Raw genomic sequence first — 16,173 nt, forward strand, 5'->3', positions numbered from 1 at the left:
AAATTATCCAAGTTATGTTACACAGTGTTCCTCAGTAAAAACTGCTTCAGTGGCTTGCTGTAGTTCAAATGTCATCCTTCAGAGCTGTAAGTGTTTCGCTATAGGTTTGTCAAAAAGAAGCAGTGAGATATTTTCTTCACTGTTCAAAATTATTAATACCAGAGGGAATCTTGATAAAACATTAAAAAACAAAAACACCCCCAAGGAGAGGCTAAGCATAGGAAATTTGATCCTCAGAGTGGAAAGTTTCAGAATATTATGAATATCTGTTATTAAGGCTTAGAATGTGAATTGTTTCCTTGTTAGTATAAGTATGAACCTGTCCCTGTTTAATGCAATTTTAAGTTGCTGTTTCTCATGGAGGTTTCAGCCAGGGAATGGTTAAATGCCCAGGATAAAGGAGTGCTAGTCAGCAGAGAAAGAAGGAGATGGGCCCAGCCCTACAGCTTCTTTCCAGCTTGACTTGTTATTGGTGTTACTGCTGCTGCTGCTGCTGCAGTTAGTCATTCCAATCTAGGTGGAGCTCCCCCTCCTTCTATGTCTGTTCTGATTGAAAAGCTTCTCTTACACATACATGCAAGCGCATGCTTCCAGGAGCCTTTATAAAAACACCCTTCACCCCACATTGCTGAATCAGTAGCAGAACAATCTCATCTTATTCACCCCTCCTCTTGCGAAGCTACTGACTGCCCCACAAGATGGTGAAGTATGGCCTTGACTACACAAGGTGCAGATGGATCTTACCTCTGCTCTTGGGCATAGGGGTCATCTTTGGCATCATTGGGCTGGCTGGCTGGGCCTGGCTGGAGTCAGCAACGGTGCCGTATGTACAACGAGCGTCGTTATGGCAGACTTGTACGAGACCTGACGAAGATTCGCCGTGGAATTGTGAACCCCTCACCACATGGGGTAAGTATTTGCAGAGGTCTCCCTATTCAGCCCTTTTAATCAGAGGTCCCAATAGTTGAAAGCTATCTTTAGGAGCATTTGGGGAAATAACTGAACCCACCGGAAAGCTCAGAAGAGTTCCATGGTGAGATAGAATAGAACAAGGATAATGCTTGTATGCTAAAAAACAAAACAAAACCCAGAGGGAAAAGGGAAGTTTGCTTCATAGGATTCAGTGGTGTACGTTCACAGTACAAAGATGCTGTGGAAACAGCAGTGCAGAAAATGCTTAAAATATTAATTATCTTTTTACTGTTTATTTTATATTATTTTTAAAACAAATAACTAATAGCCTCTTCAGTAGAACCTCTTCTTTTGCAGAAATAAATAATGATTGCTGACCAAGTACATAAATCACTATGTAGCAAGTTGCATGGGTAAATGTGAGATATCAGCCCCTAATGCCAAGAGACAATTGGGAAGTAAAAACAGAGATGATATGAAACACGGAAGTCCACAGTAAATGTCAGACTGGAACATACTTCTCAAAAATATTTTGGTTGATGGAAGTATCTACTTGTGACATGATTATGAAAGAGAATGTTAATACAAGATAGAATCTTTTCCTTCAGTTTTGACAGAAAATGGATTTAGATTGAAGTCATTTTGATTATCCAAGGTATAAAGGTCCTTTGGTTATGAAATGAATGAAATGGTCAGAATGAAATGTAGGCTTTTACACCCACCTTTCATTTGAAGAAATGTGCATGGATGGTGCAAAGCAATGTAGAAACTGGCCTTCCAAAACCCTCACCAAAATTTATCACCCTTTCATTCTGTTCCAGGGTCCTTTGCAATGGCTGACCAGTAGCAGTGAAAAGCTAATAATCACTGATTTACTCACCAAAACTAAGTTGCACACTAGTAGAATTTTTCAAGCATATTTTCTATTTGCTGTTTTCTCTCTTTGGATACTGTGTCCCATATTTGTAAAACAAAAAAAGACATCACTCCATAGGTCCTTTCCTTTCTATCTAAGAAATATGGTCCTGTAAACACTTGGTACAAAATATAAAAGGATGGTGCAGGAAAATTTGTTTGAAATTTTAACTTCTTTCCTTTTGTCTCTTAGTTCTAGTAAACCAGTGGTAAAGATGCATGCAATCAATCTGAGAGAGGCCACAAATTCATGCATCAGATTTAAGCCCTGTGACAAAAATGTGGAGCCCATATTCTTAGTTCATAGATCCTCAGCTTTCTCATGTCTGTGTCTTCAGCTAGTGAATCTTCCTTATGTCTGCACTTCTAAGTATATGTAGTGAATTGCAATATTAAGTCTAGCAGCTTCCTCCATGCTCTGGGTAAGAGACAGAGCTCTGAAAAGAAGAAATAGAAAAAAGCATGCAAAGAGCTCTTAACCTAACAAAAAAACGAAATACTGTTTTGTTAGGTTTGGCTTCTATGGTCCTTAATTCATACTTTCATTAAACTTCTTATGCACCTACGGATAATCCTCCCTCTCTTTGCCAGTTTCATTTGGACAGGCCACCTTCAGAAGTTTCATTAGGGTGTTTCAGACAGTAATGGCAATTTGAAAATAAAACCGTTTGGCGTGCACTAAGTGGGAAAGTATGCAGCAGCAAGGAACACTAAGGGTGGCATTGCTGAATGATCCGGTTACAACTATGTAGAGAAATGATCACTGCATAAAAATGACTTTACTTCAAAATTGTTGAAATTGTTACTTTCTGAAACACCTTAATTGTTTGCTAAAAACATTAGTGCAGTGCTCACCAGCTCAGTAACTACTGTGTGTTAATGAACAAGTAGACATGCCCATTACTTAAATCAATGAAAATTTAGGCCTAAATGATTTTCCTGAGATTTCACAGAACACCTTTGGTCAAGCTACCAAAACCTAGGATGTTTGACTCCTCCAATTTGGTGCCACTTCCTTTCTTTATACCAAGGTATGTTCTGGATCTGGATTGAATAATCAGACTATTGGAATGAACCAGCATGAAATGGGCCCTTTAGAATAAACTAACCCCACATCTTGAAAATACCTCTAACTGGAAACAAAACTGCTTTAGCTTCAAAGTCCCCTGCCTGAATAAATACTAGTAGGTCCCATGCACTAGTAATAACCTGCTGTAATGAAAAAATTAAGTTACCTTTGCTATTTGTTTTCGGTGCCACACAGTACTTGATAAACCATAATCCACCAGTTGTATTCACCCCTTTCGTAGCCATACAGACATTAGAAAAAGCACTATAGTTTGTAGGAGTAGGAAGTGTTTTGATATTTTTTCTTGAGAACTGAAATCTTTGTTTCTTTCCCATTGTGCAGTTCTTAATTTCCCTCTTAAGGGCTTGATTCCCAGCTTTTCTCCCTCACCTTTTAATTCTCAGAAGTCTCAGAGAGTTATCTTTTGAAACTGGGTTGCTATAATAGGATTGCCCTTACTGATTGTAAGAAGTATTTACCACTGAGAGTCTGCTGCCCACTGCCAGTGAAGTTTATCAACATCGTTGGGACAATGACTATATTTTGCCTCTAATATCCTTCAGTCTAATAATCAAAACCCTTCATGGTATTCAGTGAAATAAATTCAAATCAAATTCCCCAGTAGCAAAGTCTGTGTTTACCCTAAATCTCAGCCTTTTTTGACTTATTTTATATAAATCATAGGTTGCCTAAGAAAAAACTAACATCCTTAAGAAACAAATCTCACTGCAAGAGAATGAACTTTACCCATTAAGCTGGCTGCAGCAACGGAGTTTGTAATTTCTTAGGAACTGGCTGACAGAGCTGGTGGAATTTGCAGCTGCACAAGGAACACAGAAGAGGCTTATACTCTTGGAACTTAAACCATTAAAGGGACAGACCTTACAAACTCTCTTAGGGCAACTATGTTCAAGGAGAGCTTCAGAATGTCCCAGATTCGGGGAAAATATTGTAAACAGAGTCCAGGGAGTGTATAATCTCTACAATGCCCCTGAAGAGTTCATATATTCTAATTAACTGATTGGCCTTACCACAAATATTTTATTACTTTACTTGCAATTGAAGAAAAATGAATAAAATACATATTGCATTTTTAGACTCTGAAACAAGTAATTTGAAATAGACTTTGTGGAACGTCTCTTTTGTGTACCAGACAGCTTTCAAGGAAAGAAAATCTCTTGCTCTAGGACACCTAAATGTCCGAAGACAAGGTCTTTCTTTCCATCAAAAAAGTTTAGTATGGAGGGTTAAGAAAGCATTGTAAAATTTGAAGATCAACTTCAGCTCCATAATAAAAATAACATTTAGACAACATAAAGATAAAGCAATAATACACATGCATGGTGACGTCACAGAAAAAGGCAGAAAGATGATATTTACAATACCGAATGTCAAAGTGAACATATAGATGTTACATTTATTGTTTGTATGGTGCCTTAAATTGAATGTGTGGCGTGTGATAATTAACTAATTGTCAGACACAGTTTTGGACAGTCCCGTTTTTGGAACCAGCGATGGGCTGGGGACAGCTTTGGGTTTGGTACAGAGCCACGCCCTACCCACTCTGCAAGACGGGGCTGGGGGCAACTCCCCTGCAGTGTCATTGGGGTCAGAGGAATTTCATGCTCCATTCTAAAAATCACAGCTCTGCGTCTGGTATGGCAGGAGGCACAATGGTTAGGACAGGGAAAAAAATTCCTCTGATTCCAGTCACACGGTTCTTTTAACAAACACCAGGGGACATAGAACCATAGAAAAGTAGAGCTGGAATCTAGTCAAACCCCTGCTCAAGGCAGGATCAACCCTGCCTTAATAACCCCATTCAAATGCCTGCCTAACCTGTTCTAAAAAATTCCAAGGATAGAGATTCCATACCCTTCCTAGGTAGCCTGTTCCAATCCTTAATCTCCCTCATGAGAACGTTCTTCATAATATTCAGCCTAAATTTCCCTTGCTGTTTAGGACAATTACTCCTTATCCTGTCCTTACAGCCACGAGGAATAATCTCCACCCTGTGTACAACCACCCTTCAGGTATAACAAATCCACCTTCAGTTTTCTCTTCTCCAGACTTTTCCAGTTCTTTCATAAGTCAAGTTTCCAAGGCCTCTAATAATTTTTGCCACTCTCCACTAAATTCTTTCTAATTTGTCCACATTCCTTGAAGTGTGGGGCCCAAAACTGGACACTGCTCCAGATGAGGCCTCACAAATGCCCAATAGAGCTGATGAAATCACTTCCCTTGTTTTACAAGAGAAAATCCTAGCCAGCTACTAGCTTTTTTATTTTTTTCAATAAAAAAATAAGTTGGCTCATATTCAGTTTACAGTCTACTCTGATCCCTCTGTCCTCTGCAATACTGCAGTGTAGCCAGTCATTCCCCAGTCCATATCTGGTATGTGATCATTCTATCCTACTGCAACAGCAAACCCCTTTGCGAAGCTGGTACAAGATCTCTTTGATTTTTTGGCTTGTTGGCTCCAGGAGTTCTCAGAACTAGGTGTGTCTCAGAAAGTCTGAAATACTTTAAAATATTTAATGTATTGTGCCTCAGGCTATGGAGATGTTTCAACGTGTTCTCTCCCTGTTGCTGGAAAATTATTGCTCCTGCTTTGTTAATCTGAATCCGGTGCCCCTAAAATGAAGGAAAAATCAATACACCCATTCCATCAAATCTTTTTTCTTATACCTTTTCCTACATGCCTTCCATGTGCAAGGCATCCATCATTTGTCCTATGCACAGGACAAATGCAGATTTGGGGCTCTTTGCTCATGTACAAGTTTAGTATGAAATATTAGGCTTATTTTCATAGTGGAAATAGAAAAATCTGTTACAGGACTTCTTCTATACCAAACAGAATTTCAAAATTTGCTGTGCTTCATACATCACAACCAATATTTGACTCTCGCCCTGTTCTGCACTGTGCAGAAGACTGCTTGTTTGCATATGTTAGTAGCTGAGAAAGATATTTTTCTCATCTAGGAATTCCTCTTTCATAGGCGATGCATAGGTGGGGCATGGGGGGCACATGCTCCCCCTGAGATTGGCCGCTGCTGGCCGTGGAGTGAGGGGTGATGGCTAGTGCCCCGCCTGAGAACATGGGGGGGCACCAAGAGAAGCACCAGTGGCACTTCTGGTTTGCCACCAGCACTTCCACCACTGGTGGTGATAGGTTGCTGGAGGACCCCCCTGCCCAGTTGGTGATTGGCTGCTAGTGCCCCCCCAGGATCAGGAGGCATCAGTCATCCATGTCCTCTAGTATCCCAGGAAAACCATCTTAAATTTTGTCAGGAGCAGGGATCCAGACAAAGAGCAGCAGAAAACCATGTTCTAAATATATTTTTCTTTTTTTTCACAGTTTTATTTACGTCAGAAATGTTAAGCCAGTACTGCCAAACAATGTGGCTGGTACATCATGGGCACCTGTACACGAGCACTGAGGATGCTCCACCGTGCTGTAATTGCAGTGTGTTAGAGCAGATTTGATTACTCGAGTCTGCTGGTGTGTGGTAATTCCCATGCTCCTGCAGCCTCTAGCTTTTCATTCTTCAAAATGGCAGTGGGGGCACTTTATCAAAAGCTTGCTGGACAAACTTTAAATAAAGCACCCCTGCCGCCATTTTGAAGCACAGGGATGCTGATACATGAGACGCTCTGGGTGCTTTAATTAGAGTGGCTTTCTAAGAGCCACTCTAATTAAAGTGCCCTCCCCCACTCCCAGAGCATGTTTATAAATGCCCCATGATGCTAAGCCCTAGAACACATCTGTAGCAATAGTAAACATCTGCAGCATAACTGACTAAAAGAGAGTGGAGTCAAATGACACTATGCATGGGAAACAGAAATCTGGTATGGTTTAAACAGGGACTATGGATTCTTATCCCATTGCCTGGATTAGCTTTTGTGACCCCTCTGTTCCTATTGGTTCTTTGCTTGTTTGCTTCTCCCAGTGCACCTATCCCCCTTCCCCATCTTTTTCTTCCTCCTCTTTTTCCATCTTTTGTATTCAAATCACTCACTCTATTTTCTATCCTGATCTATGCTGCCCTTTCACAACATTTGATGAAGTGAACTCCAGTTCACAAAAAATGTGCTCTCTATGTATTTTATTTAGTTAGTCTATAAAGTGCATATACACCCTCTTATCTCCCTGACTTCAGACTAACATATCTAACCACCTTTCTCCAACCTCCTGTTACCAACCTGTGACAAGCTGTTTTGAGAACTTAGCAATAATTGAAACCCTTTCCTTCTTTCTGTTTTCATAGATTCATAGATTCATAGACATTAGGGCTGGAAGGGACTCCGGAGGATCGTTCAGTCCAGTCCCCTGCCCCAGGGGAAGGATGTCAGCAGGGATCATAGGATCCCACCAAGATAAACATCCAAATGTCTCTTGAAGGCATTCCAAGTAGGTGCTTGAACCACCTCCAGCAGCAGTCTATTCCAGACCTTGAGGGCTCGGACAGTAAAGAAGTTCCTCCTTATGTCCTTAGGTCTTGGAGGAGTTTGTGACCGTTCGACCTTGTCATCCCTTGGGGCTCTTTGGTGAACAGATGTTCCCCCAGATCCTGGTGGTCACCCCTGATAAACTTATAGGTGGCCACCAGATCACCCCTGAGCCTGCGCTTTTCCAGGCTGAAGAGTCCCATGGCTCTCAGCCTGTCATTGTAAGGTCTGCTTTCCTGACCTCTGATCATGCGCGTGGCTCTCCTCTGGACTCTCTCAAGCTTCTCCACATCCTTTTTGAATTGTGGAGCCCAAAACTGGATGCAGTACTCCAGCTGCAGCCTCAACAAGGCGGTGTACAATGGGAGAATGATGTCCTGGGATTTGTTTGAGAAGCATCTGTGAATGAAGCCACCATTTTGTTTGCTTTACTAGCCGCAGCATCACATTGAAGGCTTATGTTCATCTTGTGGTCAGTCATGACCCCCAAGTCCCTTTCATTTGCAGTGCTAGCCAGCACTTGTATTTCCAAGTACTATACTGCTGCAGAGTAAATTAATTTACTCCAGCTTAATAGGGGCGCATGTGTGGACACTGAAATGTTTACTGAACAGCTAATTAGTTTACTGTGCAGTAAACATCTCGTGTAAATGCACCCAGTGGACATGTCTACATGTGATGCTACATTGCTACAGCAACATCGTGTCCACGGGCAAAAACTGTGATGCTGCAGCTACGTCGCCATAGCAATGCTCTCCCTCATTATAGTGCTTTGCTATGGTGGCATAGTGCCTAAAAATGAATGTGCACAGTGTACACAATGCAGTACAGGCTGTTACTTCACCACCTTTTAGGTCTTCCAAAAGGAAGTACTAAATGGTGGCACAGTAACAATGGCGCCATAGTGGCATGCGTAGATGTGCCCAGTGTGAAGGGAGTTAGGCTTACAGCATTTAATTAGCCCAGTAGTTTTCATTCTTTGTGCTTTTCTTTATAATTTCAGGGTTCATACTTCTGCACATTTATTGCTAGATTTAGTTAATCAGAAGTTCTTCTAAATAATAGTTATTTTCTTAGGCAATTAACTCTACAGAGCAATTGCAGATGTCAACACACAAACTCCCTGAATAATTATAGTTAAATAGCTCAGAACAGTATTAAACTTGTTAGGTGCAACAGAATCATGGTATAAATTATGGCAGAGTTCCTCACAAAGCTTACAAACTCAAGGTCTTGAGGTCCCTTAAGAATGCATTACTCAGACACTTGCCTAACCTAACCTTTCTCACTGAATGTAGCTCTTCTGAAAATTTCTGAATGGTTCTTGGTAAAAATTTCCTGAAGCTGTCACTTCTTTTCAGCTGTGACATACAGCCCTCAAAGAATCTAATGCAAGCTCCATAGTAAACTTTGCAACCTGGTTCTGAATAATTTGGAATTTCTTTGTGGGGATAAATAATCAAACAAGCAAAAGGTCATATGCTTCCACATTCTATTTCAGATAGATTCTTATCAACAACTGATATCTGTTCTGAAAAAAAAAATGAGTAGGAAAATGGCATGGCTCCTTTTGGAAACGTTTGCAAATTGCAAGAAATCAATCCCTTGATCAATTCGAAATCAGAATTCAAATTAGTCAGGTTTGATTGAATGAGGAATTTAGGTATTTGTCTCAAATGGTGCTAAAATGAGGAATGTTAGTAATGTAGGAATAAAAGCAGTAATATTGCAGTGGTGATGTAAATCCCACCCAGCCTAGAAAATTCTATGACATTGAATTCACTGGATTTTAAATCAGTATGAGGAGAGTTGGGATGATGGGTGGGGGAGTGTAACTCCGTAAGATGCTGTACATATTACATGTATACAAATGTTAATATATGCTGAAATTATCCTGCAGTGTGAATTGTAAGGAATATTTAATTTTGGCTTTTCTATTTCAATGTATCCACATCTCCTAGGAGGGACTGCCCAGTCTTTGCTGTAAGTGCTGTGTGGCAATTCCTTAAGGGCCAGATTCTGATGCTTTTACCTGCATTGCACAGTATCTTGTTTCACAAGCAATTCCACTGTAGTATGTTGAGCTGTGGAGGAAGATGCCATTTTGCCTGCGTGTGGCACTTTTTAATCAGTGGCTTTTAAAGTGCTTTCTAAGGATGCCATTGTTGGTAGCCCTATTTTATAGATGAGGAAGCTAAGGCAAGGGGGTGCAACATATTTAAACCTAGATATACTAGTGGGCTACTGGCAGAGCTGCCCCTAGTCAGGGACAGTACTATCTTATAGGCCTGTATGAAGCAGCTAGTATTTGCTTTGGATTCAGCTGATTTGGGGGATAGTGATTCAATTGGGTGGTTCAAATCACTGTCTTGAATTGATTTGGCCAGATCAGCCGAATCTTTGAATCAAACAGGCCCCATCTCCGCCTACTCTTCCAGCCATCAATGGCTGCCCCACCCAGTCCCACTGTCCTGGCTCTTTAAAAAAAAAGCCCAGCACTCACTGGATGTTGCCAGGTGAGGGACGATCTCTGCTGCCCCCCACTGCCCCATGCTGTGTGTGCGCGCGGGATCTTCCATGAGCCCCCAGAAGCCCTGATGGCCGCTGCAGCATCCAGTGAGTGTGGGGCTTTTTTTTTTTTTTTTAAAGAGCCAGTAACTGGGGCTGGACGGAGTAGCCATGGGGGTGGGGCTGAGAGAGCAGGTGGAGGTTTGTGGTAGAGCCCCTCATGCAGCATGGGGCAGTGATGGGTAGCAGGGGTGAGTGGGACTTTTTTTTTTTTTTGAACAACTGGGAGCTGGGCTGAGTGGGGCAGCGGAGGGTGGGGGGGCTGAAAGATTGGGTAGGGATCAGGGGGGCACTCAGGGTTTCTGGGGAAGCGGGCAGGGAATGGGGCTGGGGGGGGGCCTCCCATGGTTCCTTCCACCCTCCTCTCCTTCAGCCCCCACTACTTACCAGCATGGAGTCTGGATCGAGCTTCCTGTGGCAGCAAGCGGGGACTGCCCAAATATCCAAAGCTCTCCAAATCTTTTCTGAATAAATTTGGAGCGCTTCAAATCTATTTGGACCTTTTTATTGGTCTCCTGATTTGATTCGGATTTGGAGATTTGGCTGCCGAATAAGACTGAATCTCCTCTGAATGGAATCAGCACCCAAAGCTTCACACAGCCCTACTATCTTATGGTAGAGTAATTACCTATGATTAAATGCATGTGTAAATGCTGACCATGGGCATAAATTGCATCTGGTCAACCCACGAAGCAGAGGGCCAGACTCCTGCTTGCCACCTAGTCAAGTGGCTCCGTATTTTCAGTATCCTTATGCCCTATCCAGCCTCTCTGTTGCTGTCACCCAGAGCCCGTGGCAGAGCAGGGCAGGAGCGGCCCTGGTAAAAATTGCTCTGCCCTGGTTCAAATTGCTGCTGTCCTAGGCACACATGTAGATGCTGCACCCGGGAGTAGTTTCTTCTGGCTCAAACTGCTCCAGAGTTTATTGCTTCAAATTAATTGCACATGTAGATGCACCCACTGAGTCTTTAGGGAAAAAATGGTATGAGAATATAAAGTGCAAATCTGTCTTGCCTTTTAATATGGTCCTAAGCATGCCATTATAAACTGTCTTCCCATTCACCTTTTAACCTACTTATCTGCAACTAGCCATGATAATGCATCAGTGAAAAGAAGCATTTTCTTGTCAATGCCTTCTTAGTCAAACTAAAAGGGCCTTGCAGCTTATTTCATGAGCACAAAAGTACCAGTTGTCTGCCCCCTGAGTGCGCATTTTTATGGAACAATTTAGCTGCTACCAAAAATAATTCCAGATGTACAGCCATGGCAAGAAAAAAAAGTCATGTATTGCAACAAAGTCGCCGCAACAAGGTTCCTGAACATGGTTTGCTCACAGCGCCCAAATTACAGATGAAGAGCCATCAGATAATATCTCTTTTCATATAGAAATGAAATGTAAATCCACTGTGCTTGAGCCCATGCATCTTTACAAAAACAAGAGTGAAAAAAGCTTCAGGGTAGGGCTCTGCTATTTTGCGTAAGAGAGTCATTGCTTATAATGGTGAAACACATAACATATCCTTTCTTTATCTATATTAAATATTAACCAAGCCATTTTTAAACCTAGTGTAATCTTGATAAGGGTTTCTATTCAAATAGTAGCAGTAGCTGCACAACAGGTATACTAAGAGTAACTGACATGCTTTTTTAAATTGGTTTATCAATCTAATATGCTTCCCCCCAACACAAACTTTAATTCAGAACAGAAGGGATTACATAGGGAAAATTATTGTGACATCAAAATATGTAAAGTATGTAAAAAATATGTTAAAAAAAAGATCTTGAGACTGCTAATTATCTATGACTCTTACTGAAGGTTGTTTAAAGTTGTGAGTTGTCAGTTCTTAACCCTCGCTCACAACCAGTCCTTTAATTTAAAAAAAAACTTTGGTGCACACATTATTTTTAATAGCTAACTTCTACCCGGGCTGCAATCTTTGATGATTCTTTTACTGCATCTCTCTTGTTAGAGCTAAGCATTAAGGAGGATCCCTATTTAGTACAAAGTTTTACTGGATTCAGCTTCTGCATCAAGCCTGTACATGTCAGATGTGTGGGATGAGTACAGAAGATGCTGAACCACACCCTCTAGATGTAAAACTAAGAAAATCTCCCATGTTCCAAATCTGAAGGGCTTCCTCAGTAGGAGAAGTGTCTTCATTAGGCATATTTTAAACCAGTGAAAGAAGGAATCTTCCATGTGTCTATTTATACCTGTGCAGGTAAGACTGGGGAGGCTATTTATTTGGGTTTAAAAATAAATTGTTATCTTAAGTCCAAAGAAGTCCAAAAGACTAGCCACTACCAGGTTTGCTCATAGTGCCTAAACTGCAGATCCAGTATATGATAGGAATATCCTACACAAAAGACCGTTTCATTGTGATGCAGCCCAGGAAGCTACTACCTAAATGTTGTCGATAAGACTGTGTTGTGTTCATACAAACTACATAGTGCTGGCAGTGAGCTCATATGTAAAGCTGTTATTCTTTTCATGGCTTGTGTCTCATACCCCATGTGCCTTTGTGCAAGGCATGAGATGGTAATTACAGGTCCAAATTCTGGACCTTCATTCCTTTAAAATGAACTGGTGAAAGGCTTGTCCAGCCATTTGTAAAGAGTCATATACTACTCATCACCAAGGAATATATTAAATGATAAAAGCTTTGTGGGAACCAATGTAATATATTTCCTGCTCCAGTGCTGGCAGTGCTGTAGCAAGCAAGCTAACAAGTTGGTTCTTGCTAACTTGAAGATTATTTACTTGAGATAAGACAATGTTCCATAATGTAATGAAGCTGTGAGACAAATACATGCATGTTAATTGACATCAAAACAAGAAACAGTGGGGGGAAAACAAGCAGAGTAAGATCCTAACATCTGTGCATCTTGCCATGAACTCCTGGCAAGTCAGGATGTGCAATTGCTGGGATTTGGGATAAAATTTCTTAGGACCCATTGCACAATTAAATTAAAATCTGCCAGGGGTAGACTAAAATGAGTGCAGGCTCATTTCCTAAAACAAGCCTTTTCCCTTTAATCTAGGAGGCATGAAACCGATTCTACTCTGGGAACTCATTTGAGAGAGGTATGATCTGTGTATAGGTGAACCAGTACCTTCTTAAAGAAAAAATTTTGTTCTAGGAAGAACAAGGATATAATTATAAGCTGAAGGATAAAAACACCACAGCTGTATCTTTCTTTTCCTTTTGATTTTTTTTGCTGACTTTTACAACATGGGGTATTATTCCATTTTCGCCATAGTGTTGGCACTTCCTGTGGCCTTTCACTTTTTTATTGTTGCTATGCTTGTTTGATATAGCTGCACAGTTCACTCCAAGGATGCAGGAGGTGTTGACTCTACAAATCTCAGTAAAATAAGAAGGTAAATAACTACTGAAATCAATGAGCTGCTGACAATGCATTTATTTTTTCTTTTAAATGCTGTCTGTACATTCAGCTTCAGATGGAAGGAATAGTTGAGGAAATACATTCTTACCGACTGGGCAAGGAGGAATATGTGGTTCCCTTTTGACTGTATGGAGCAATGGAGGGAATTTATTAATTCACATAAAGTGGAGATGTTCATGTAAAGAGTAAGTATGAGAGGACAGAATGGAGGATATGAATACTCATATACAATTTGGATTAGTGTACAAATAGTCCAAAATTTTTGTTCAATAAACGCGCAATTCAGCTGCAAATTCTATTTTCAGGGTAGGGTATTTACAATATGTTGTGACTCCTCATTTCTATGTTATCAGAAACTTTTTGGAACCACAGAATGTATTTTCTCCTGAATACAACTCATTGCTAAACGGACAAATACATTTAACTTGCTTATATCTGTAAACTTCAAAGTAGAATACACAAGGAAGAAGGTCAGGAAGAAAGAAGCCAACAGCTGTGAACCTCTAGTAAAATCTATAAACCTACATTTGACTGAAATCTCATTCTGTCAAAAGATACCCAGGACATGTTTTTGCAGCACAGTGCAGTGCTATACAGAAAAACCTGTATGGGTTCAGGTACCAAAAACCATATAGCCATTGTAGCTCAGAAGCATTCAAATAGTAACATCTTGGAGTGTGCTCACACTGCCATTCAAGGACTTCCTTGGATAAAATTGTATTTCCTTCCTGGGGGAAAAAAAAATCTCTGATGTTTTCTGGGCTGCCAAAACCAGATCCATACAAATGCTATGGAATTAGCTTGGCATTCAATACGGTTTGGCTTATGTTCATTTCTATCTGGGTTGATCTAGAACCTGCAACCTTTCAGCTTCTTCCTTGTGTACAATGAGCTCATGCACAATTGTGAAATGTGTTGGTGTGGATAATATGCTTTCATTAAAAGAGTTAACAGTTGCAGTTAGATGTGTATACATGCTAAAACAAAAAACAAAAGCCCAGTGGATAATTAAAACAAAGAGATTAGGAACCAAATTCTGCCCTCAATTACACTTGAGTAACCTGATTATTTTATCTCTGTTAAGTCTGTAGACTTATCCTCAGGTATAAAAAAAACTTTTAAAAGCATTCATATCTAAACTAGATTTCTAATGATGCATTCATCAGTTTAGAAAGAGGGAGCATTAATTTCTTTTTTCCCCCCCTAATGGAGGATGTTTATGGAGTTACTCATCCACAAAGACCATTTTTGCCTATATTGGGCCTCCAGAAAACCAACTTTTTCCAGAGATGTAGCAAATGTTTACAGCTGTTGTGGCAACATTATGGGTTTCCTTAATATACTGTTGCATTTTTACTATACATGTGATTAGGATCCCTACAGACCAGTTTTGGCAATGTGTTATAAAGTTAGACAAAGTAGTAGGAGCTATTAGTAGGGTTGAAGCATTGTAGGTGTGATGGTACAGGAAATATATGAGAAGTAAGACTGGAAGAAGGGTGCTTTGTCCCCAGAAGCTTGTAACACTTTTCCCAATATAAAGTTGATCCAAATAAAGATATCAGCAAAAAAGTGCTTCTAACAGGTACATGAGATTTTTCTCCTCTATCTCTTCCTCCATACATTTCCAATGCTCGAAATATTACTATACTAGAAATCTGGTATAGAAATGCATTTAATTCCTTCCCACATGGAGTACTTGCCAAAACATAACCCGAGAAGACACGCTTTATGTGCTTTGTGGCTCCAACTATGAAAATGTACTATTTTTTGTTAGAGAATAATGGCAGGTGGGATATTGTTCCTCAAGTAAGAGCTGACAAAAGGCTAAACAAAGGAATCCCATTCTATAATTTAGAGCTAGCTGGTGTATTTTTTTTTCAACAAGGCAAACAAATAAATCTAACACCCCTAATTTAAAGTATTTCTCTTCTACAGATGGTTGCTAAAACTGTGGTTGTTACATGACTAAGCAGTTCATCATTTAGATGCAAGGCCTGCAGTGCATGTTTGTTCTTGCCATACAACCAACTCCCTGCAGGCAGGGAGCATACCAATCTCTCTCACTCTGCCTTTCATGCAAAGCCAGAGTGTTTTCATTTATAACAATTCAGAATAAAAACTTAATAGTGCATATGTGTGGGAAAAGCAGGCTGCACAAGCCCCATCCACACCCCATGTCAAAGCTCCGGAGGCCTCCAAGCCGTTGGAGATATTGCCCAGTGCAATATAGAATGTGAAATCTACCATAAGATCCTCTTGAAGCAAAGTAAGCTCCTAGGAAACAGTGCTAGCAATAACAGTGGTAGAGAAGAGCAGGCAATGGAGACCCACCTATTTCCAGAGCTGTTGCTGGTAGTTCATGACCTCAGGGGAAGGCAGTTCTGAAAAGATCTTGGCTTTGAAGAGTGAGAACCACAGGGTTTTCTTTATATGTGATCTTTATTCCTGGAAAAAAATGCGATAAAACTGAAAATGGAACAGGGGCTTAAACTGGAGGAAAATAGGCAACAGCTGGGGAAAGGAAGGAATTTAATTGCAGTCAGCTGAGAGGAGACAAAAAAAGTTTTGGCCCCAATCCTGTCTCTAACTGTGCTTGGCTCAGCTTTAGCACATGAGTGAGAGGGTGAGGGAAATGGCTGAATGGGTGAGTGCAAAGGGGCTTGGATTTGGACAGCTGCGCAAATTCATGTGATTTCAGGGCCCAAAAGGCATTTATGGTGGCTAGAGTTTCATAGATTTCATAGACATTACAGCTGGAAGGGACCTTGGGAGATCATCGAGTCCAGCCCCCTGCCCAAAGGGCAGGAAGTCAGCTGGGGTCATAGGATCCCAGCAAGATAAGCATCCAAT

At 40.8% G+C, this 16,173-nt stretch overlaps 1 protein-coding gene across 1 annotated transcript in view; it reads left to right on the top strand.

The window, feature by feature from the left end:
* The first annotated feature begins 525 nt into the window (after positions 1-525).
* LOC109320184 (p53 apoptosis effector related to PMP-22-like) overlaps positions 526-16,173 on the top strand; it is a 19,788-nt gene continuing 4,140 nt past the window's right edge. The window contains exon 1 of the mRNA XM_019550183.1: positions 526-909. Within this exon, the coding sequence (XP_019405728.1) occupies positions 699-909 (211 nt within the window). The 5' untranslated portion in view covers positions 526-698. The remainder of the gene's footprint in view (positions 910-16,173) is intronic.

The sequence above is a fragment of the Crocodylus porosus genome, unplaced genomic scaffold, assembly GCF_001723895.1.
Source record: "Crocodylus porosus isolate Cpor-Errol unplaced genomic scaffold, CroPor_comp1, whole genome shotgun sequence".
In the NCBI taxonomy this organism is placed as follows: domain Eukaryota; kingdom Metazoa; phylum Chordata; order Crocodylia; family Crocodylidae; genus Crocodylus; species Crocodylus porosus.